The sequence below is a fragment of the Xiphophorus couchianus genome, chromosome 12, assembly GCF_001444195.1.
Source record: "Xiphophorus couchianus chromosome 12, X_couchianus-1.0, whole genome shotgun sequence".
In the NCBI taxonomy this organism is placed as follows: Eukaryota; Metazoa; Chordata; class Actinopteri; order Cyprinodontiformes; family Poeciliidae; genus Xiphophorus; species Xiphophorus couchianus.
In genome coordinates, this window is record NC_040239.1 from 2,757,031 (window position 1) to 2,778,298 (window position 21,268).

A 21,268-nucleotide genomic window follows, 5' to 3' on the forward strand; every position below is an offset into this window, starting at 1 on the left:
TGTTTTAGTTTTGTCTGATGAGACAAACAGGTTTTTATTAGTGATTATACCATATTAGCTACCATGAATGTAGTTTACATTCATTCTTCTAGAAAAGAAGTTGCTTTTATTATTCTTTCCTGTACATAAGTAGTAAATAAAGTTTTCTAAATAAACACAATATATGTATATTTAAGGTGATTTAAGTACACCCCTAAAATATTTCAGAATGTATAAATATGTAAATGTACTGAAGGTCAAAAATAATAAGATTGTTATGAACAAGGATCATTGTAATTTAAAAGCCTTTATGCTAAAATCTGTCAGTTATTGTACAAAATCCGACATTTGTCCCTTAACTCAAATCTTCTCCTTCACAAAGTAGACAAAGTAACATATTGAAATATTTATGAAACACTGCTGAATACATTTGAATATACTTGACATATATGTAAAAATGTATTTTGATTTGACACAAATCACCAAACCACACCCAATGTGCTGCAATAAAAATAAAAAAGGTTTTGTATGCATTTTGCCAAAAATATAATTTGCACTGAATATTTTTAGTGGTGAAAAGTGTAAACCTAAAAATGCAGTCACTTAATAAAAACCACAATTTTTAGTTGCTTTGTTCAGGTTTCACACAAATAGAACAGGATTTTGGAAGAAGAATACATCGTCTTTGTACCTGAATAATCCATTGTTCAACCCATCCATTAAAAAAGGCCGGTTCCCTTTGAATAAAATGTCATGCCATTGACTTCCCGGAGACTTTTTACGGCACGTTTCAAGGTGAATGGAAGCCACAACCACTAGTCCTTTCACTGACAAATGACTGCGGCCAAGCCCTTTCCTGGCTCTGTGACTCTAAAGACGCCGGCGGCTGCAACCGCGAAGTTGATTTGATTTGTTTACTTTGGGAAACATTTACATTTGGGAACCCTCTGAGCATCCTTTCAGTAGATACATAAGAACGGAGAGAATTGTTGAGGAGGGGAAGTTAAGATCAAAGTTCAAATGAGCTTTGGTCATTGACCTGTGAGTTTAATCAAATGAGGTTGGTGAAGCCTTTGCGCGTCTTCCCGGGTCATCCCAGAGTCACTGCTCATCCACAACGCACACATACCAAACTATTATTTTGAATAATACATGACGCATTGCAAATCCTTCTGACTGAATTTAAAAAAAAAACAACATTTAGACATTTACTATTGCTGCAAATGCACCTTTTTCCCTTTAAATAAAGGTAACCTATGGCAGCGCATGTTTACACAAAAGGTATTTCTCAGAGTGAATGATGAGACGTATTTTGAATACACATTTATTTAAGCTAACCAACATTATTTGATTTATTTGAATGAGGTACACTCGATGGTCAATACAAACAAATATTGAGCTGCAGAGAAAAAAACTGGATAATGATGATAATAACAATAATTTTACGACTGTTGAGGTTTAACAAACAAATATCCAGTGAAAACAGCTTTATCTTTTCGTCATGAAATCAAAACACAGTTTCTGATGTCAAAATGATGCAAATAAAGTTTTGCTAAACTTGTGTTTCATTTGCATGCCGAGCCTCTGGAACTCCACAATGCTATAATCAGACGTACTGATATTTAAATACCAGCTACATAGTTTCAGACTCAACTTGTTTGTTTTGAGCTCAGGTGGGTATTATTCATAAAGACTTGGCATTAAACTCCAGAGCTGTACAAAACCCATTTTTTACAGCAGCAACTGTGGATCAGTGCTGCCATCTAGTGTTCATTTAACGAACTGCCTACAGTAACTAAAACGTGCCACAACATTTAACCTAAAATACATTCACTAACAAAACTTCACCTTTGACGACAATCAATATCTCCCAATTGTGGCAATGAAAACACAAATTTTATCTAATTACATTTCTTAAGACCAATAATATTTGAAATGTGAGATTTTTAATCCAGAAATACCTACAAAAAACGTGCTAGTGTTTGGAAGTCTGAGCCGGTGTCAAGTTATGCTGGGAAATTAAATTAGCATCTCCATGAAGTTTGTTAGTAGAAGAAATCATGAAGAGAGCAACACTACAGCTCTTTTTATATGAAACCAATATCCGACTATTTCACAGCAGTATGAATGAACCAGTTCTGATCTTTTCACACCCAAAAACATCCAACCTGTGCCATCCATATGGAACTAATTCGGAAGCAGTCGGATTTAATTAGTAGTGTGAACAACTATGGGGAAAAAAATGGATTTCAGTAAAAAATATTTTTAAACAAACTGCTAGAACTGAGCATCAAGACATGTTGTGAACACCTTAGGATGGTTTAATGTAATCCATATCTTCAGTTAAACCTCTTTAGAAGTTTTGACAGTAGCCTCAAGAGTAATGTTTTCGGTGTTGTTTCTGCATTTTTTCCTTCCACTCAACTTCCACTTGATGTGGATACGGCGTTTTGTGAACAGCCGGCTGGTTAAAGAATGATTTTTTTGTGGCTTACACTTTCTGTGGAGACAGTGAATAACTGTTGACTGAACAACTGTAGTCAGTAGTTTTCTACGAGATTGAAAGGGCCTTAGCATAATTCTCATCAATCAATGAAACTTTAGTTGGGTCAATTTTGGATTATTTCTTACTTTAATAAATACAGCTAATTATCAAAACTAGCAATAAAATAAACATTTGAATTGCCCTATGATGTGCAGGGTTTATACCACCACTCACATAAAGGATGTGAAAGACAACAGATGAACTTGAATACACAATACATAGTTATTGTTTAATGAGTCTGCATAAGAATTTCACGTGTTGAATATAAATACTGAAAAAAAATCTTAGTACCTTTCTGAGAGTAAAACGAGTGTGAACAGAAAAAGTAGATCCAGATCTCAGAAAAGACCCCTAACTCCCGATAATAAGTGCCAATAGATTAGGCACACGCCCCGTATAAACAAAAAAAGACTGACCGATATTCATCCAATCATCAGCCTCTGGAGGCGGAACTTCCGGTGACATTGACAAATCAGTGTCAGCGAGGCGAGACGAAAGCAAACTGAATATGACAGCAAAACAACACCGAGGGGGGAGTGAACTTCTAGACACCCGTCATATTTCTGAAGAAACGTTACAGTAATCCCTTCTAACGGCGTGCGGTTTCACAACAACTGAAAGGTAAAATAATTCACGTCGCTCTTTTTTCCTAATCTTTACGCTTTCCTAATAACTGCGCGGTGTTCAACTGTCCAAACTTTGTGACACGGAACACATCACAGGGTAGCAGTCCGAAACGACAGCTAGCATGCTAAGCTAGCTAGCTGTTAGCTAAGTTCTCGCTCGAGCCAAACAAACACCTTTAAAATCGGCTCAATTATTTGCTCTGCGAGGCTCCGTCTTTCTGAGCGTCGTATTTAACTTGCATTAAGTCTCTAAAGGTGCTGGCATGACGCTGACAAAGGCCCGACTTTCCTCTTAAGTTTGATTTTTGTCTGCACACGATGGCCACCAGTTTTTTAGGGAAGCCATGATGATCCAATCAGAGTCGCTTCTTCTTCATGGTGATAGTTCACCAGCTAACGGTCATGTAATTGTACAGGAATGTCTCAGAGAATCCGTTGTTTGTTTAATTTTGACCTTTATATTTTGGTATTTAAATACAGTGGTTTATCAGCGGCAGTTTGCATTTCAGTGTTTAAACATTGAACTATGCGTCTGTTATGTATGTTGCTGCTGTTAATCTGGATGATCTCCCTTCACCGAGGATGTCATTTTTACACTGTACCGAAAAATTGTTTTCAGTATTGACAGCATATTTAAAACAATAACTTTGTATCAGGAAAAGACAACAATAAACATTACACCTGAGTTCATATCGGCTTTTAATTAAATGTTTCCTACATTGAATTTTTCTTGGTAGCTTTATAGCATGGGCGGTTCTAGACGGGGCGAAAAGGGGCCAATACCCCATAGAACTGTACTGAAAAGATGAGACTAAATTTGTTATGACTAATAATTCTCTTGGATCAAATTAAATGTTCCACCTTCACAGTTTTAGTTTAACCATGAATCACAGATTAAGGTGTTGTACTTTCAGCTTTAGCCGTAGGATGACCGTTTTCATTTGCTAGATCTGGGATCTGCAATTTGCAGGTCTGAAGTGCCGTGTTTTTTAAATTATTTTTTGCTGTTGTAATTTTTGTTTCATTATTTCGTTCTGTGCTCCCACAAAAAAACAAAACAAAGCAAAACAAAAACACTAAAAATATCAAATTCCTTTCATTTCAGCTACACAAAAACACATAACTGGCTCCACATTATGATTTGTTATAACTGAACACAAATAAAGTCAAAATTAAAACCTTTTCTGCTTTCACAGAATTTTAGAAGGACAAATTAGAGCAGTCAGGTTCCTATGATCAAATAACTTGAATTACTGATCATCTGTTGTCACAATAGCCAGAGTTTTGTCAGGTTTATTGTTTCCCCCAGAAAATGTACACAGTCTGGTGAAAACGACTGCTCACCATGTTTTTGAGTTAAAAGGTGTTTACAGTTGACAGGAAATTTGAAAATATCACTAGTTAATTTTGTGTAATTGGAAGACATTACGGTATATGATCAATCTTTAAAGTCTTAAAAGAGGCAAACAAAGAAAATACAAATAAAAATAATTTTTTGCACTTCTAAGATTGAAGAACATCAGCAATGTTGTTGTTGTCCACTATGGAAGAGGACTACGGTGATTTTCAAACTATTTTAAAGTATTTGGATGCTATTAGAAGACTATTTCCCAGTTCTATCACAATATTTGAAATCTGAATATCTACAAAGATGTTTTTAAAGTGTTTTCTGATTTGATTGAAAACAGGGTTGAAATGAAATGAAATTGGAATTAAGTTAAATTTTATGATTTTATTGTTGTTTTATTGTTATCTAGTTGACAAAAATTAAATAGTACATGTAAAATGTTTTCCTTTTTTTGTTTCTGTTTGTTGTTTACCTGATTTAAAATCCAATACTTGTTGTTTATTCCCCCTCAGCTGACTGGTGTCCTCTCAGTCCAGTAGATGTCCACGCCGTCAGACACGTCAGGTGGCATGTCCCATCCTGGCCCGTCACCAGGGGCAGGCCTGTCCCCAGGGCCCATCTTGGGCCCCAGCCCCGGACCCGACCCCTCACCAGGTTCTGTTCACAGCATGATGGGCCCCAGTCCTGGACCAGGGACACCCAACGCACCGCACGGCATGCAGGCCCAGGGACAAAGCGATTACTCTCAGGACAACATGTATCCTATGCATAAGGTTAGCTGTCACTTCCACTGCCTCACAGAGAGTTTAAAAGTTCTTTGTTGTTGCACTGACAAAACATCTGAAGCAAATTCAAGCTATCTGGGTGCAATTTCTTTTCTTCTAAGTGGAATGAAGTAAAATTTTCTGCTAAATTAGATTTTTATCAAGTGATTGTCCTCACTTCTATTCAAAAATACTTTATTTATCCCAAAGGGATAAATAAAGTAATGTTGTAATTCATAACAGCCAAGTATCTTTAAAAGAGTCGTTGTAGATGGTGATGCTATAGGCAGGAAGGTTCTCCGGTAGCAGTCAGTCTTGCAACAAATCTGGAACTGCTTCTGACTGAAGACAGTTTCTGCTTCTCTCTCTGCTCTGCATTCATGAAGCCTCCTTTTCAACTCCTGTGGGATTTGGCACTGCAGTTCAGATATTATGTGAACCTTTGAGAAACTAATTAGCTGCTGAAGGTAGTAAAAGTAACACTTTGCTGCTTTGGTTACAAATTATAATAAATGTTAAAAGCAATAAAAAAGTACGAGCAAAAGACCTACAAGCTGCAAAAGCAGAGAGATTAATTGTAAAAAAAAAAAAAAAAAAATCAACGCCAATCAAAAAAGATAAAACAAAAGCTATAAAAACTTGTTAATATATTTACTAAGAGTCAGATTTATCCAGCAGACCAACGTTTTGAAACAGGAACAGCAGCATGACCAAGTCTCCTGTTTCTCTGTCTTGTTTCAGCCCATGGAGGCGGCCATGAATGATAAGACGATGGCCGAGGCGATGCATTTCGGTCACATGAAAGGTGTCGGCATGCGATCCCTGCACAGTGGCATGGGGCCTCCTCAGAGCCCGATGGACCAACACAGCCAAGGTGAAACTCAGGGTGTAAAATTCAAATAAATATTCAAAGTTGAGCTTTCTTTTTGACGCCATCATCCAATTATCAGTGATAAAATCTGTTAATTATCTAGAAGAAGTGACAACTAATATCCCAAAACTGAGAAAGTAAGGATCATTATTATTATTAAAAATTAAATATAAGTCTTTACACCTCTTGAAATAAAACAACCACAGTCTGCAATGTATTTTAATGGTGTTTTATGGGAGAAACCAACAGGAGTTGTATGTTAATGGAAGCTACATGATAAATGCTTTTAAAAGAGCGGCTAGCATTTGTGTGTATCATCTTTTACTAGTGGTCATGTTAATAGTGAAATAATCTGACACTGGAACTAGGACTTTTTAAAATGAATACTGTGAAATTGGTGACTTAAAACAAGCTTCTGTTTCTTGCTGAAAAGTTAGTAGTAAGTTAGTTTTGTCTTATTCTAAGTGTAATGAGATATTTTTACTAGAAATTGGACAAAAATACTTGGTAAGATTTTGTGTTTTTGCAGTGAAGAGAAATAAATAATACTTTTATATATCTAACAAAATATTTGAACATCTTGCAAATCTCTGTTGATCTGTCACAAAAAAAGAAGTAAAATACAAATTTCATACTGATGATTGTGAATTTTCTGAAACATGAAACTTTTTGTGGGGTTAGGATACATGTCTCCACATCCATCCCCACTGGGAATCCATGAGCATGCCTCCAGCCCCATGTCTGGAGGTGGAGGAGGGCCGACCCCGCCCCACATGCCTCCAGCCCAGCCCAGCCCCATGATGTCCATGGACCCTCAGGGAGGCATGGCCAGCATGTCAGGGATGAGCCAGCCGGGGCGCGGCCCCTCTTCCTTCAGCCCCATCCAGCTGCAGCAGCTCAGGGCGCAGATCCTGGCCTATAAGATCCTGGCCCGCGGGCAGCCGCTGCCCGAGAACCTCCAGCTGGCTGTTCAGGGCAAAAGGAGCCTACCCACGATGCAACAGCAGCAACCGCAGGCACCGCTGCCGCCGCAGCAGCAGCAGCCACAACAACCACAGCAGCAGCAGCAGCCGCAGCCGCAGCAGCAGCAGCAGCAGCAGCAAGCATCTGGTGCTAGCCCATACAGGCCTTCAGGTAGGAAGAGCAACCAAACGGATATAATGACGAGTTTCCCTTTTTCAATCAATCAATCATGTTTATTTGTAGCACATTTCATCAACAAGGCAGTTCAAATTCTTTTCCATCATAAAAACACAAAAATACAAAGTCAACCAGTAAACATTACATTTTAAGTGTAGCGATGCACCGATTTCAGTTTTCTGGCCGACCACCAATTACCAAACCTAATCTGCTGATTCTGATTTTGGCTGATACCATTTTTTTTGTCTGAAAAGTTGCAAAGTCTAACAAGAAAGTTGCTGAGTTGGCAACAGTGGAGTAACTGTCGTTAAACTTCAAACATGCAGACATGACCTGGTGGGCCGGTCTGTCAGTCAAACCTCTCACTGCAGAGCAGAAGAGACAGCAGATGATTTTTAGACCTTTGTCGAGGTAAACATGGCTTGACATGTAAATATCAGTCAATCACCCAAAATTAAGAAAATCGTCGCTGATAAATTGGCCGACCGATAAATTGGTGCACACATAATCAAGTGCCAACATTATACATCAAAATGTTGGTTAGTGTTTCATTAATTATAGTTCAAAAGCAACTCTGACCAGGTGGCTTCTTAGCCTGGAACTCAGTGTTTTTGCTGTTCTGCAGGTCTTGAATGTATTTTTACTTGTTACTTTGCAAAATGTTTTTGCAATATTTAGCACTGCAAATACAAACAGTATTTTATTTTATTTATGCAGAAATAAACAAAAACAACAGAAACAACAAATTGAATGAATTATGAAGTCTCTTAGTTGAAACTAAAACACCAAACTGAAAACTTTTATCAGCCAATTTTTGGTAGAAAGAGAGAAACAATAAATCATGCAAATAGAAATTATTGAGTTGTTTTAATTTATCATGAGATTAGTTGATTTATTGCAACAGGCAGAGACCTTTTTATTACCTGAAGTTATAAAAACATGATTTAATTTCAACAATAATTGATTTTTCTTACAATGCAGCTCTTTTATCTGTTTCCCACTTTATAAATGACACAAATGAATGCAATAATAAAAAAATAAAGTAAGTATTTACACATATGGCTACAACTGATAGCTTTTGGGGTATTTTTACATCTCCAGCATTTCTTTTAAAAGTCAGAAAGCATCTCCTGGATGTTGCCGTTTTCTTCAGCCCACCTTGACATTTTCAGAAAACTTGCACAGTTGTATGTTGGATCTAACTGGTTATGTCTGAAAGGTATGTCGATGGCTCCCATGAGCGGCCCCCAATCAAGCCCCTGCCCAACACCAGCACTGCAAGGACACAATCAAAGCACCGGACCCAAGCCTTGGACTGACGGTGAGTCCTCAGGCTGGATCAGAAACCGACTCGTGTGCCAGTTTCTGTTCCGGCCTCAGCAGCTTGTAACTTTTATAAGCAACATGTTTTTCAAATATTTGTTATAGCTGTCACTTTGTCATCTCGGTATAATATGAAACAGAAAAGCTCCTTCATGTACACACTAAAGATTACCGAATGGTAAGATCATTAAAAGTCTTATTTTATTTTTCCAGGTCAAGCTAGTGACAATCAAGCACAGAAGCACCTCACCCCGGTCCCCAGTGGACGCCCGTCTCCCGCTCCCCCCCAGGCGCCTGTAGGGGCCCCAGGCCCCGTCCCGGGGAGTTCAGGGGCCGTTCACCCTCCAGGGCAGCAGGTGTCCCCCATGCTCCAAATGCAGCAGAAACAGAACCGGATCACACCGGTCCAGAAGCCCCAGGGGTTGGACCCGGTGGGAATCCTGCAGGAGAGAGAGTTCAGGTAGAGTTTGGACCAGAGGTTCACTTTCTTACTTTTCTTGGAAACAAAAATATGAAGTATCAAAGTTTGTTTTTATAGTCTAAAATGTGAAAACTGAAAATGAAGATAGAAATCTGGAACAAGGCTTCTGTCTTTCCACACTGCTGGTTTTAAACTCAGAGAATGAGCAACAAGAAAATGCATTAAAATTCATTAAAACATATTAAAGTGCATTTCTATGAGATGTAGCTGTTTATCAGAGCAATGAAATTCTCTGGAGCTTGAACTGAAATTATTGAAAATAAATCACAAAAAAAAATCTACCAAACTGTGTTCCCTTCAATCTGATAGAAAGTGGAGGCCCTGTGAATTTGGATAAATGCTTTATAAATTTAGCTCATTTGCTATTCATTTATGATGAATTTAATGAACATGGGACAAATTAATCTAATTTTGGCATCTAAAGGTCAACAGATTAGGATTTGAACTAATCTGTAACATTGGCCTACAGCTATCTGGTTGCAGGTCAGTTTGTGACGATGGTACATAAGTTGGAGTTGTTGCAGTTTTTGTCGACTGTTTGCAGACTGAATTTAGTTTTTTAAATTCTCTTTAGGTTTGGTTACTCCCTAACAATCTGTGATTAATGTCTCCATTCTGCCGTTGTTCCTTCTTGTCATTGGACAGCAAATGCAATAATCTTAAATTGAAAATGTGTTTCTGGCAATAATTCCTAGTGATTTCTGTTTTCTAAAACCTATTAACGTGTATTCAGTGGCTTTTAACGGCGTGATGGTCTCTGTTAGACTGCAGGCCCGGATCGCTCATCGGATCCAGGAACTGGAGAGTCTGCCTGGCTCTTTGCCTCCGGACCTCCGAACTAAAGCGACGGTGGAGCTCAAGGCGCTGCGGCTGCTCAACTTCCAGCGGCAGGTAGGAGAGCTGAACCTAAATGAAAAGTTTTTGGCCTCCAGTTCAGAATTGGAACTGTAATCCAGCAAGTCTTGGTTTTCTGAAAACAACAAAAATAATTAACAGCAACTTTTGCAAGAAAATTAATCAGATTTTCTTCAGGACTGCCACTAAAGACTACTTGTTTTCTTTCTTTTTGGCTCTATCCAATAATTTTTTCATTCAAAAATGACACATTTCTCTTACAGGCAAGTTTTTTGTAACAGTTTTTACTGCAAACCAGGACATAAAATGAAACAGAAAAACATTTGCTACAGTGCTTTCTCTAGCATGAAGATTGTTCAGCCATGAGTGCAACCGTTTCCCCGCTTTACTTAAACATCTCGTCTGTTGTCACACTTTTTCTTCTTCTCATGTAAACTAGCGATTGAAAAAACATAAAGTCATGTCATTTTGTGGCTTTTCTGCAAAAGAAGAAGATATTATGTGACTCGTGCGCGTACTGTTGAAACCAGATCTTCACTTTCACTGAATGAAAAGTAAATTTCTTTCTCACAGTCTGAAGTTAAATCAGTCTAAGCTTCTCCATTGTTGGTTAGTTGGAATTTCCAAAATTATTTCTATTTGACAGATGGCAGAAAACATAGCAAAAAATTTTTTTAGATATTTTTTGTAACTTTCTTCACTATGAAATACTTCTTTTCATAAAAAATTTTTTACTGATAAAAATCTTAATTTTATGCTATAGCTATGTTTTCATTCAATTGTCATACAAATTTTGAGCAAACTTTTCAAATGTCGTAAAAAAGAGAGAAAAGAAAATGACCATTAGGCATGTTTCCATTATTTAGGCTATGCAAAGCTCAAACATTCATAGAAAGGTGGTTAGTATTATAACAATTTTAAATGATGAGTGGCTGTTAAATGTTAGCACAACCTTTAGCATGCTCAGCATTATTACACATGCCTGTAATAAACAGGAAGTACAGGTTGCTAACTAGCATAAACCACAAATCTCAGAAAAATGAAGAGTCCTCCCCTCCATGATGGACGTTTGGACTTTAAACTTTTTTCAGTTTTCTGCTTCTGGTAAGGCACAGACCCACCAGTGGATGGAAACGTTCGCTACGTCAGAACTTACTAAGAACTCAGAGCCTCAAAATGTTGCAAAGTGAAATCACTTATTTCAAATTTCAAGCCCTTTTGAATGTGATGCTTAATAATGTGCATAAAAAAAGCATTGATGGAAACGTTTTTTTTTTTCTTATGTAATCGGACGTAACGTCCAGCTGAGGCAGGATGTGGTGGCATGTATGAGGCGCGACACGACCCTGGAGACGGCCCTCAACTCGAAGGCGTACAGGCGCAGCAAGCGGCAGACGCTCAGGGAGGCGCGCATGACGGAGAAACTGGAGAAGCAGCAGAAACTGGAGCAGGAGAAGAAGCGCCGACAGAAACATCAGGTGAGCCCTCTGAGCGGGCGTCAATGTGTAGCTTTTGGTATAAAATGGTAAAAGTCCTGAAGATTTTTAAACCTAAAACATTGTTGCCTGGTTTGCAGGAATATCTCAACAGTATTCTCCAACATGCCAAGGACTTTAAGGAATACCACCGCTCGGTGTCCGGGAAAATCCAGAAACTCACCCGAGCCGTAGCCAACTGGCACACAAACACCGAGCGGGAGCAGAAAAAGGAGACGGAGCGGCTGGAGAAGGAGAGGATGAAGAAGCTGCTGGTAAGTCTGTGGCTACATCAGCCACAAAAGGACAAAAGCAAATTATTTGCCTCAAGGTTTCGTTAAGTTATGTCTTGCTATTCAGTGCGCTGTGTTTCAGCCGGACCATTATTTCTGTTGCACAACGCTCTGACTTCCACCAGTGAGCTGCTGACAAATGCTAAGTGCTGTTAGCAGCTTTGGAGGAAGACGAACCGCCGAAAAGAGAGCGCTCACTCTGGAAAATATTATTTTAAACTTTTATCACTTAAAATTACTTCCAAACCTGACTTTGCTCTCTCTAGGTTTTGGAATATAATTTAGCTTTTGCTTAATATCTTCTTGCTCCATTTTGTTGCTTGGTGGGCAAGAAGACTAATAATGTGTAAAAAATAATAAAACATAGATTATCTAAAAAAAAAAACAATATTTTTTTTTAAATAAAAAAAGTTGTATAAAAGGCAGTGCCTCATTTTAGTCTTGCTTTTTATTTTTTAAAATTTAATATGAAATGTTTTATTTCTCACTGAGCATGTTTTTTGTATTTTAATCAATGAAATGGTTTTTTTTTAAAAAGGAGCTGAATTATTTATTTGTTACTACAAAAGGGTGAAATTACCATTAGTAATAAAAGGGTTTAGAACAGCCATAAATTGAATCCATTGACAATGTTTAGGATTTGTCTCCTAGGTGTTGTTTTTAATAGTTCTACATGTTTGCAGTCAGAGATGAGGAAGTTATATCCGTTTTGAATTTGCTACCTTTTGAGATGGCTGCAGTAGGAGTCTGAAGGTGAACTAATTACCCTCCTGTCACCGTCTTTCCAGGAAGAGGATGAGGAAGGCTATCGAAAACTCATTGACCAGAAGAAGGACAAGCGTCTGGCCTACCTGCTGCAGCAGACGGATGAATACGTGGCCAACCTCACGACTCTGGTGTACGAACACAAAGCCGCTCAGGCTGCCAAGGAGAAGAAGAGAAGGAAGACGAAAAAGAAGGTGGGAAGAAGTTTTGGGTTTGTTTTTTTCACCTGGCAAAAGCGCTCAATTCCAAAACCAAAAATATATATTCTTTTTTAGAAAATATTTCTATAATATTTCTGAAACACTATTAGCCTGTATTTGCAGACAGAAAATGGGCAAAGAAAGAAGAAGGTGGAAACATGCAGCAAAAGGCACCAAAACTATTTATCCTTGATTAATTAGTTTGTCTTAATCGTAATGTTGTCTATGTAAAACATACATTAAATGTGTATCATTAATCTTGTTTGTTTTGAGCAGTGGTGGTCACACTTCACTAATAGCAGAGCTCCTTTATCAGTTAGCACTTTTTGCTAACTTTTAAAATATTTAGCACAGTTAGCTTCCCCTAAATGTATTCTGGATACATTTGAAAGCGCAATTTTTTGTTTTTGTTTTATGAAGTTAGTTTGACATCTATGTTGAATTTTTTTCTATCTACTGTTAGAACTTCTTCAAGCAGCTAAGCGTTTACATTCATGCTCTAATTTTGAAGTGGGTGAAAATCATTTACACAGCAGTTTTTCTTTTTCATTTCCAGAAGGTGGAAGGAGACGGTGAAGGTACCAGCGCCATTGGACCGGATGGCGAGGTTAGTCACTGTATTTGAATGTTGGTGTTTTTCCACCTTTTATTATCGGGATTAAAGTTGTCTTTTTTCTGAAATGTTGTTCATGTACTTCTTCTCTAGAAGGGAATATGCAGCTCTGCTCTGCACTTCAGAGCAGAGAAAAACGTTTTAGTGACTGTTGACTCTTTATTTTCCTCTCATCAGTAATAAAACTTTAAAAGGTCCTTTAGTTTTTTCAATATGAGTGAACCTGGTGAGTTTAGTTGTGAAACTAAATTAAATGTACAATTTAGCTAAACAAGTCCAGTTTAGTTGTGAAATTAAACTCACCAGGTGAGTAATGAGTTTAGAGCTGAGACCAAAACAAACTCAGAAAAATTGCATTGATTGGATTAAGAGACTTTAATCCAACTCCAAGTACAGATCCAACAGTACAGATTAATTGCTTGGTCTTAATCTGTTTGCCTTTTTATCATATGCATCTTTAGAAACAAAAACCTGTCAGAGTTTTTGTGAAACTGCGTAGCGTTTGTTTGCTTGTTCTGCTAAAAGCTCAAAGCGTCTCGTTGTGTTGCAGCCCATGGATGAGAGCAGCCAGATGAGCGAGCTGCCAGTCAAAGTGATCCAGACCGAGACCGGGAAGGTTCTGCAGGGGACCGATGCCCCCAAGTCCAGCCAGCTGGAGGCTTGGCTGGAGATGAACCCTGGGTGAGAAGCCGTACTGTTACGCAGCTGCAGAAACCTTTATCTGCTCTGAGCACATTAACAGGCAGATTTATGTGGAAATAAATGGGAATAGCAAACCAGGACGGGATTACTGTTTATTGTAATGAATTATACACAAGTCTTATCAAAACCTCCTGACTTGGAGAGCTGTTCATGGACAGACACAGGCGGTATCAGAACGTTTCTGCAGCCAGATGTACCGGCAGATCCCTGATGTTCTGCTGATGGCTCCCCATGCTGAAGTGAAGAAACGAGGAGACAGAGTGTTCTGTTCAGTGGCCTCCAGGATTTAGATTTCTCTTTCTTTTGATTTAAAATTGGTCAACGTTAAAAGCCAGTCCAAAACTTACATTTCAAATCTGCTTTTTCTTTACTTGTGTTTTTATTAGGGGTGCACCAATGAATCGCCTCTTGATTACTTTCATTTTGGCTGAGCAGCTGATACGTCAATATGAAACCGATCTTATCTCTGATTTTCTGTAGAATAATTGGCATAAAATCTACTGGAAACATTAAAAAAGTACGTTTGTAGGAAGCTGATGATCTATCCTACTCACAGCTTTATACTCTGACCTCGATGCAGATTGTTCTGGTTTTAAATGAAATAAACCAAACGGTTCCTCGTTTGCAGCCGTTCCTCCAGATGTTTCTGTTTCTGCCTGTTTACTGAAATCTTCCCTGATGGTGGAAACTTCCTGTGTCTGTTTTTGTTCTGACCAGATATGAAGTCGCTCCCCGTTCAGACAGCGAGGAAAGCGGCTCAGAGTTCGAGGAAGAGGTCAGTGGAATCATCAGAATCATGTTCCATCCTCAGTTCTGCCCTGCTTTGAATCAGCTGCCTGCTGTTTGAATGTGAACCGGTTGCTCCAGCAGGGGGCGGCAGCTGCAAGCTTTATGTCCACAGTTTTAATTCTTAGCCTTTTATATGTTTGGACTCTTTTTTTAATTATCTGCTTTCAATTTGACCTTATCAGGATGAAGAGGAAATGGGCAAGGCGGAAACAGAGGAGAAGAAGAAAGTTGATCCCAACGGAGACAAAGTGGCTGAGAACGACACCAAGAACATCATCGAGTACTTCATTTGTTTTTCATTGTCACACATATTACATTTTAGCTCTGAGAAAACACGAGTCCAGCGCAGGCATAATGAAGTTAAAGCAGTGTCAGACGGGAGCAAAAGCACTTCAGCTGTTCTCTTCCTCTGCACACGTTCAGGTCGGCCAAACAAGACGTGGATGATGAGTACAGCGTCCCCACTGGGCAGACCAGCTCCCAGTCGTACTACGGTGTGGCGCACGCCGTCATCGAGAGGGTGGAGAAGCAGTCGTCTCTGCTGATCAACGGCATGCTCAAACAGTACCAGGTAAACACGCTCACATCAAACCGCCTCCTACGTTTGAAATGCTGCGAACCAATCCACTTTTTTCACTTCCAAGGCCAATATCTGAGATTTACTGGGTTTCTATCCACCACAAATCTGCAATAAGCTTCCAGAAAACTGCTAAACAGCCGAAACACTGCGTTCCTTTAAATCCAGACTAAAAACCCACCTGCTTAGAGTTTAGAGCTTTTGAACCGTATTAAATTAAGCATTGAAAACATTTAATGTGTATGATTCTGGTGAAGGCAAAATGTAATGCTGACTTTGTAATTTTGAGTTTTTATGAAAAGCGCCTTGAACCGCTGTGCTGCACAAATAAACCTGATTAACTGAAACATCTGAACTGGCTTAAAACATTTCAGAAGACATAAATGGACTGAATTACAAATGTATTTGATAACTCTGCTGCAGTACAGCTCATTTAAACACTTAAACACCAGTAAAAAACACCAACAAACCTTTCAGATGGTTCAGAAAGTGGAATTAGGAATTCTAAATGAAATCTAAAACAAATAATAAAGCATGACGTCACTCAGGGCACAAGCGTAGAATTAGACTGAACAGATCTGCACTCATGGATTGGACGCATAGTTACCGATCTAGAATTTTTTCAAGTCCGTGTGTAAATTAAATAAACCATTTATTAGGCTCAACTGAATTCGTTCTCTTTTTTGCTCGAGTTTTGATTCCTCTTGAGCTTTTTCATGTTTTCTCAGAAACTCAAACCCCAAAGAGGCTTGTCGGGTTTTTTTGTGTCGCAGAACAACAGCAGTGGTTAAGAGGAAAGATGAAGGAAATATTCCCTTTTTATAAATGAAACTTTCTAAATGGAGGTTTGGTGCGAATTGGAACTCGGCCTCCTGTTCTGCGAAGGCCTCAGAGGAGAACAGGAGTCATAAAGAGCAGCAGACAGCTGAGACGTCAAATCTGAAAACAAATCTAAAATAATTTGTCTTCAATTTTAAAATCCCCCCAAGATTATGCTGTTTTATTCTCTTTTTGGTTAAAAAATATGAATAGATATTTCTAGATTTCTATTAAAACAAAACATACTTGTACCTCAACCTAATCTGGTAGCTGAAATTTTAATTTTGGTTTTAAAATTACTTTTCTCTTCAGACTCCTTTCAACTTCATCTGCAGTCATTTTTCCTCTTATCGACTGTTCAGTGTTGCATATTTTTCTGTTAAGACGCTACGCCGGCGTAGAAACGCAGTTTGAGGTCTTTTTACGGAGTCGTACGTTTTCCTGGCTCTAATCAGTCAAAAAGACAGTTTGTTTAACAGAAAACACACACTGGTGACAGTAATGGAGCAGTCATTTTCTGATCATTAAGATGGATTTTAAAAGCCTATTGGAGTTAAATAATTGTCTTGTTTCCATGAGTGAAAGAGCTGGCTGTAATTTAAAATTCCTTCAGCGCACAGAGTGCAGCATGCGTTTATGTTAGAGCATCTGCTTTTAGTTTAATTTCAGCAATTTGATCAAATAGAGATTTTATACTGAAAACAGAAACAACATTTATAACCAACAGGTTGTAGTTTTTCAGCTCTGAACTACAAAAGTTAAAAGTTGCGGATTTTCCCAACCAATACCTCAAATTCCCCCCAAAATGACTGCTTTTAGAAATGATTTATTTAATGTTGATTTTTTTTTTCACTCCCTGAACAAACTGAAGGAAAATAGGGAAACATCATGATCTTAACAGAAATCTGCATAGTTTCTTTAATAGTTAACTTTAATATCCAAGCATTTAGGGTGCAAATGTCCATTAGATGAAAATTGACGGTGAGGATTCAAACTAAACTGACAATCCAAAGTCAATACCTGCAGACACTATTAGCCTTTTATTGGGAGAACAGATACTATCAGATAATAACACTTCCTCTCTGCCCTCTGGCGCTTTTCGCACTGCTGCAAACACAATTCAGTCCCCACATATTAATTAACCCCTTATGGGCCGAGAGAAGCAGCTTTATCGTCCATCACTGATGTTAGCTGATGCAGGTTGTGCGTCAAATTTATGGGTGTACCAGAAACTCTTTATTCACAAGGTTCTGTCCTGAAAATAAAAATGAAATGATTTATTGTATATTATTACAGTTTATGTAATTAATAAATCAAAATTAACGTATTAAAGCCCTGGCTATAGTACTTTGTGATGCCCGAATCTTTTTGTTGAATCTTGATGAGATGACCAGAGATAAGCAGGGCAGATACTTTCAAAATATGATTTAGTTTTTCTTCTCCATCTTAGATTCAGTTTTTAACTTAAAAATAAAAGTTAGGTGAAGTTTTAATGCTTATCGTCGCATTATCTTCTCATTCTATGTCTGAGTCAGAGGTACAAACCTGCAGCACATTTCTGTCTTTTACGGTTCATGTGTTTTCTTGCTAATGAGCTTTTCTGTGTTATAGTCTCTAGAAATTAAAATAAAGATTTTAAGAGCTCAAACAACACCTGGAAATCTGTGTTGTTCAGCAAAAAGCTGCTCAGTGCAACTCTAACAGGAACACAAAGGAAGTAATCTGCTGGAGATTTGTACTTTTAATAGAAGTTAAGCAGCAGCCAGATCATTTGTTTAGGAATAATTCCATCTTAATAATCCTCATATTCTTAATTAACATATAAATTATGCAAAGCTGGCTGACTGCAGCCTAGGTTTGTCGTTGTTTGCATCCATTAGCATAATGTAGTGCAGTTCAGTCAGGCACCTGGATCCTTCTGGAGCCGTTTAAGCCGATGCCCATCTTGTCTGCATGTCTGTAAATGAGTTTTTACCTGTTGGAGGCAGTCAGGTGTGACCAAGCAGATCTGCTGTGATCGAGGTTTCACTGTGCCGCAGATTGCTGAGATGGAGGACGAACGACTAAATTGGGAGCGGCTCACATTATTTTTCCTTCAGCATCCAGTTGTCTCTCTGCACATCCCCCTAATTTACTGTTTGGCTGGTTTTATTTGAGTTGTGCTGCTGCTCCTTAGGGATTCTCCAATAATTGGATCACTTGTTTCCACTTCCAGCATCAATCTGCATAACAAACCTGGGGAATTTATAGAAGCAGTAATATTTCTATTGTTCATTTGTGTTAATATAAGAGCTGCTTTCTGTTTCTGGAGACATCGCTGACGGACGCACTGATCAGAGACACGAGGTTTATAATTGGACCTTTTTTCTGCAGCCGCTGGCCTCCTTTTTGTTCTGCTTCATCATCCTGTCTTTTGTTCATTGTTATTTTGCAGCTTGTCTTTATTTTTCCACCTGCTTTATTTGCTGCAGCTCTGAAACGCAGCAAGATGGAAAAACAAATGCAGCGAGCTCACCAGGAAAATCTTTTTTGTGTGGTAGAAAAACTGACAATTTATTTAAATTCTGTTATTTTCCCTTCAAACTGTCACCATAAAAGTTCGCTCTTATTACGCATTCACACCTCCACAAACGAACCAGACTTTCTAGTCAAACAAACTAGAGTTGAATTACAGAGGACTTAACAGAACTGATATGGTGTTTCATCTGCAGTGTGTCATTTTCTGCGACAGAAACTTTGCAGCTCTGCGTGTCGGTGTCTGAAATATTTTCTTGTTTGTATCTTTTTAAGGTCCAGGGTCTGGAGTGGATGGTGTCCCTCTACAACAACGACCTGAACGGCATCCTGGCTGATGAAATGGGCCTGGGGAAGACCATCCAGACCATCGCCCTCATCACCTACCTGATGGAGCACAAGAGGCTCAACGGCCCCTATCTCATCATAGTTCCTCTCTCGTAAGCACTCCTCAGCTTTAGCACAGTGTGCTGCCACTGCAAATACACAACAGTACAGAATGCAGAATATTTTACTGGAGTGAAGTGGTGGATAATTGTTTCACAATTTTATGCAAATAAAAATCTAAACCGGAAAGGGGGAAGTGATGCTTTCAGCAGAGAAAACTTTGATTCCTTTTTATACTCTTAAGTCCAAACGGAGGGAGGGAGCAGAGGTCGACTCTTTTGTTATCCATCATCCTGACCAACAGCATTAAAAACAATCGGTACTAAATGTACTATTTTTACCTGTCAAACTATAATAATAGGTTATTTAGGCGCATTTTTATGTGGTTTAGTTAATGTTCACTGTGAATAAAGATCCCATCACACATAATGCAGATGAACGCACCTACATTTTTCTCCGTAGTGACACAAACCACTGACTGTGGCCCCAAGAACTTATAATACATTCAATTAAACGACTCCACTTAAATTACCAGCACTTCACCTGCTGGGCTCTGAACGCACCGCCTCACAAATTCCTCCTGGACGCATCTGCAGAGAAATCTGCGCTAGTTCCTTAATCAGTTGGCTCTGTCTGATCCAAACCGATCAATTGAACTCTCCGAGTTTTTTACCCTGTGCAGTCCGGGCCTGGGCTTTTACGAGGATTTTTTTGCATGGTTTCGCTTTCCCAAAATGGACAGATGTTACGTCTGCCACGCTTCTGAGCACCGCTCTCCTTCTGGGCGCGGGAGGTTAATGTCTTCCAGCTCCATTTGTTAAAACCGCTGGATGAGTTAAGTTTAATTCTTCACAGCGGCGGAGCTGCGTTCTCATTGGTTGTGCATGTTAGGGTCTAATTAGCTTCTGCACCGTCATTTATGTTCTCAAGATAAACTGTCGGCTCCTCTGTTTAGACTATAAATGGATTAACACAACATTGCATTCTCTTTAGTTTTCTCTGGTTTGTACCGGAGAATTAAAGGCGTCATGTCAACCAAAGGTTTGGAAAGCTCTTCCTAACCAGACGCTCCAAAGCGTCCGGTCCATAACTCTTCAACATGCTGCCAGCTCCCGGCCAGAAAGACTCAGTTCAGATTCCATGAGATGATTTTCAGAAAGGATTTTTTTTATTGATTGATTTTAGATGCCTCTACGATTAACTTTTTGCATAAAGTCTATAATGTTTGCGCATGTGCAACAGTCAAGGGTGTGAATTATAACCTGTCAAAATGACCGACGGTCTTCAAATTTTTCCGTCTTTTAAAAAAACCAAAACTGTCAAATACGGAAAATATTCTGTTAACGCGACCTCTGGGAGGGAGAGCTTAATTTTTTAATAAAACCTTTTGTTAGAAATGTCTTAATGTCAGCTGAAATCCTCCGACCATCTTGGAGGATTTCTTCTGTCTGATGTCTACACTTTTCTCTGAACCTTGATAAAACCGCCGATCCTCTCTGCAGTAATCTTCGAGTATCTCTCCCCTCTCCTTCCTGTATCTTTGCACATGATGGATTCGAAGTGGCTCTTAAAGTAATTTAAGCTGCTGCCTTTGAAGACAGACGCTTTGAGTGCTCCGGGTTCACACCATCCAGTAATGAAAGTTAAAGCTGACACATTTAATTTGCTCTTTTTCAGGACTTTGTCCAACTGGGTTTATGAACTTGACAAATGGGCTCCTTCTGTGGTCAAAATTGCTTACAAGGTAAAATCAAATCTATTGTTTTATTTCACCTGAGCTGTTTTTGTTTTGCTAACTTTATTTTTTTCTGTCTTTTCCATTTAAGGGAACTCCTGGTCTGCGTCGGGGTCTCGTCCCTCAGCTCCGCAGCGGCAAGTTTAACGTCCTCATAACGACATATGAATACATCATCAAGGACAAACACATCCTGGCGAAGGTAAAAGAGATCAAAGATGCATCCCGTTGGCTGAAACCGCTCTGAACTTACAAGCTCTCACCACATCTCTGTCTCAAAAAAACACACTCTTTGGTTCTGTTTAAAAAGAAATCTTTTATATTCAGTTGTTTTTCTTTGATTTTTATTTCTGTAAAATGCTGCAAAATAAGTCCTGAATGAAATAATGAGCTTTGCAGCATTAAAAAAAATTAAAAGCATCAGTCTCTTTTTGCAATATTTAACTTTTGGCTTCAATCAGAGCTTT

At 38.7% G+C, this 21,268-nt stretch overlaps 1 protein-coding gene and 1 long non-coding RNA gene across 2 annotated transcripts in view; one reads left to right on the top strand and one right to left on the bottom strand.

Moving 5' to 3' along the window:
* Nucleotides 1-2,456: 2,456 nt before the first annotated feature.
* Nucleotides 2,457-20,426, bottom strand: LOC114154152 (uncharacterized). The gene is made up of 3 exons (XR_003597501.1): nucleotides 19,837-20,426; nucleotides 18,807-18,809; nucleotides 2,457-2,469 (listed from the first exon to the last, which is right to left on the bottom strand). It is a non-coding gene; the product is annotated as an uncharacterized LOC114154152 (long non-coding RNA).
* Nucleotides 2,992-21,268, top strand: part of smarca2 (SWI/SNF related BAF chromatin remodeling complex subunit ATPase 2) — a 40,326-nt gene continuing 22,049 nt past the window's right edge. The window contains exons 1-18 of the mRNA XM_028032940.1: nucleotides 2,992-3,145; nucleotides 5,011-5,271; nucleotides 6,004-6,136; nucleotides 6,815-7,267; nucleotides 8,493-8,594; nucleotides 8,810-9,056; nucleotides 9,842-9,968; nucleotides 11,237-11,410; nucleotides 11,509-11,682; nucleotides 12,489-12,659; nucleotides 13,222-13,272; nucleotides 13,829-13,959; nucleotides 14,698-14,755; nucleotides 14,952-15,049; nucleotides 15,193-15,340; nucleotides 18,956-19,119; nucleotides 20,744-20,810; nucleotides 20,893-21,003. Of these exons, the coding sequence (XP_027888741.1) occupies nucleotides 5,038-5,271; nucleotides 6,004-6,136; nucleotides 6,815-7,267; nucleotides 8,493-8,594; nucleotides 8,810-9,056; nucleotides 9,842-9,968; nucleotides 11,237-11,410; nucleotides 11,509-11,682; nucleotides 12,489-12,659; nucleotides 13,222-13,272; nucleotides 13,829-13,959; nucleotides 14,698-14,755; nucleotides 14,952-15,049; nucleotides 15,193-15,340; nucleotides 18,956-19,119; nucleotides 20,744-20,810; nucleotides 20,893-21,003 (2,643 nt within the window). The 5' untranslated portion in view covers nucleotides 2,992-3,145; nucleotides 5,011-5,037. The remainder of the gene's footprint in view (nucleotides 3,146-5,010; nucleotides 5,272-6,003; nucleotides 6,137-6,814; nucleotides 7,268-8,492; nucleotides 8,595-8,809; nucleotides 9,057-9,841; nucleotides 9,969-11,236; nucleotides 11,411-11,508; nucleotides 11,683-12,488; nucleotides 12,660-13,221; nucleotides 13,273-13,828; nucleotides 13,960-14,697; nucleotides 14,756-14,951; nucleotides 15,050-15,192; nucleotides 15,341-18,955; nucleotides 19,120-20,743; nucleotides 20,811-20,892; nucleotides 21,004-21,268) is intronic.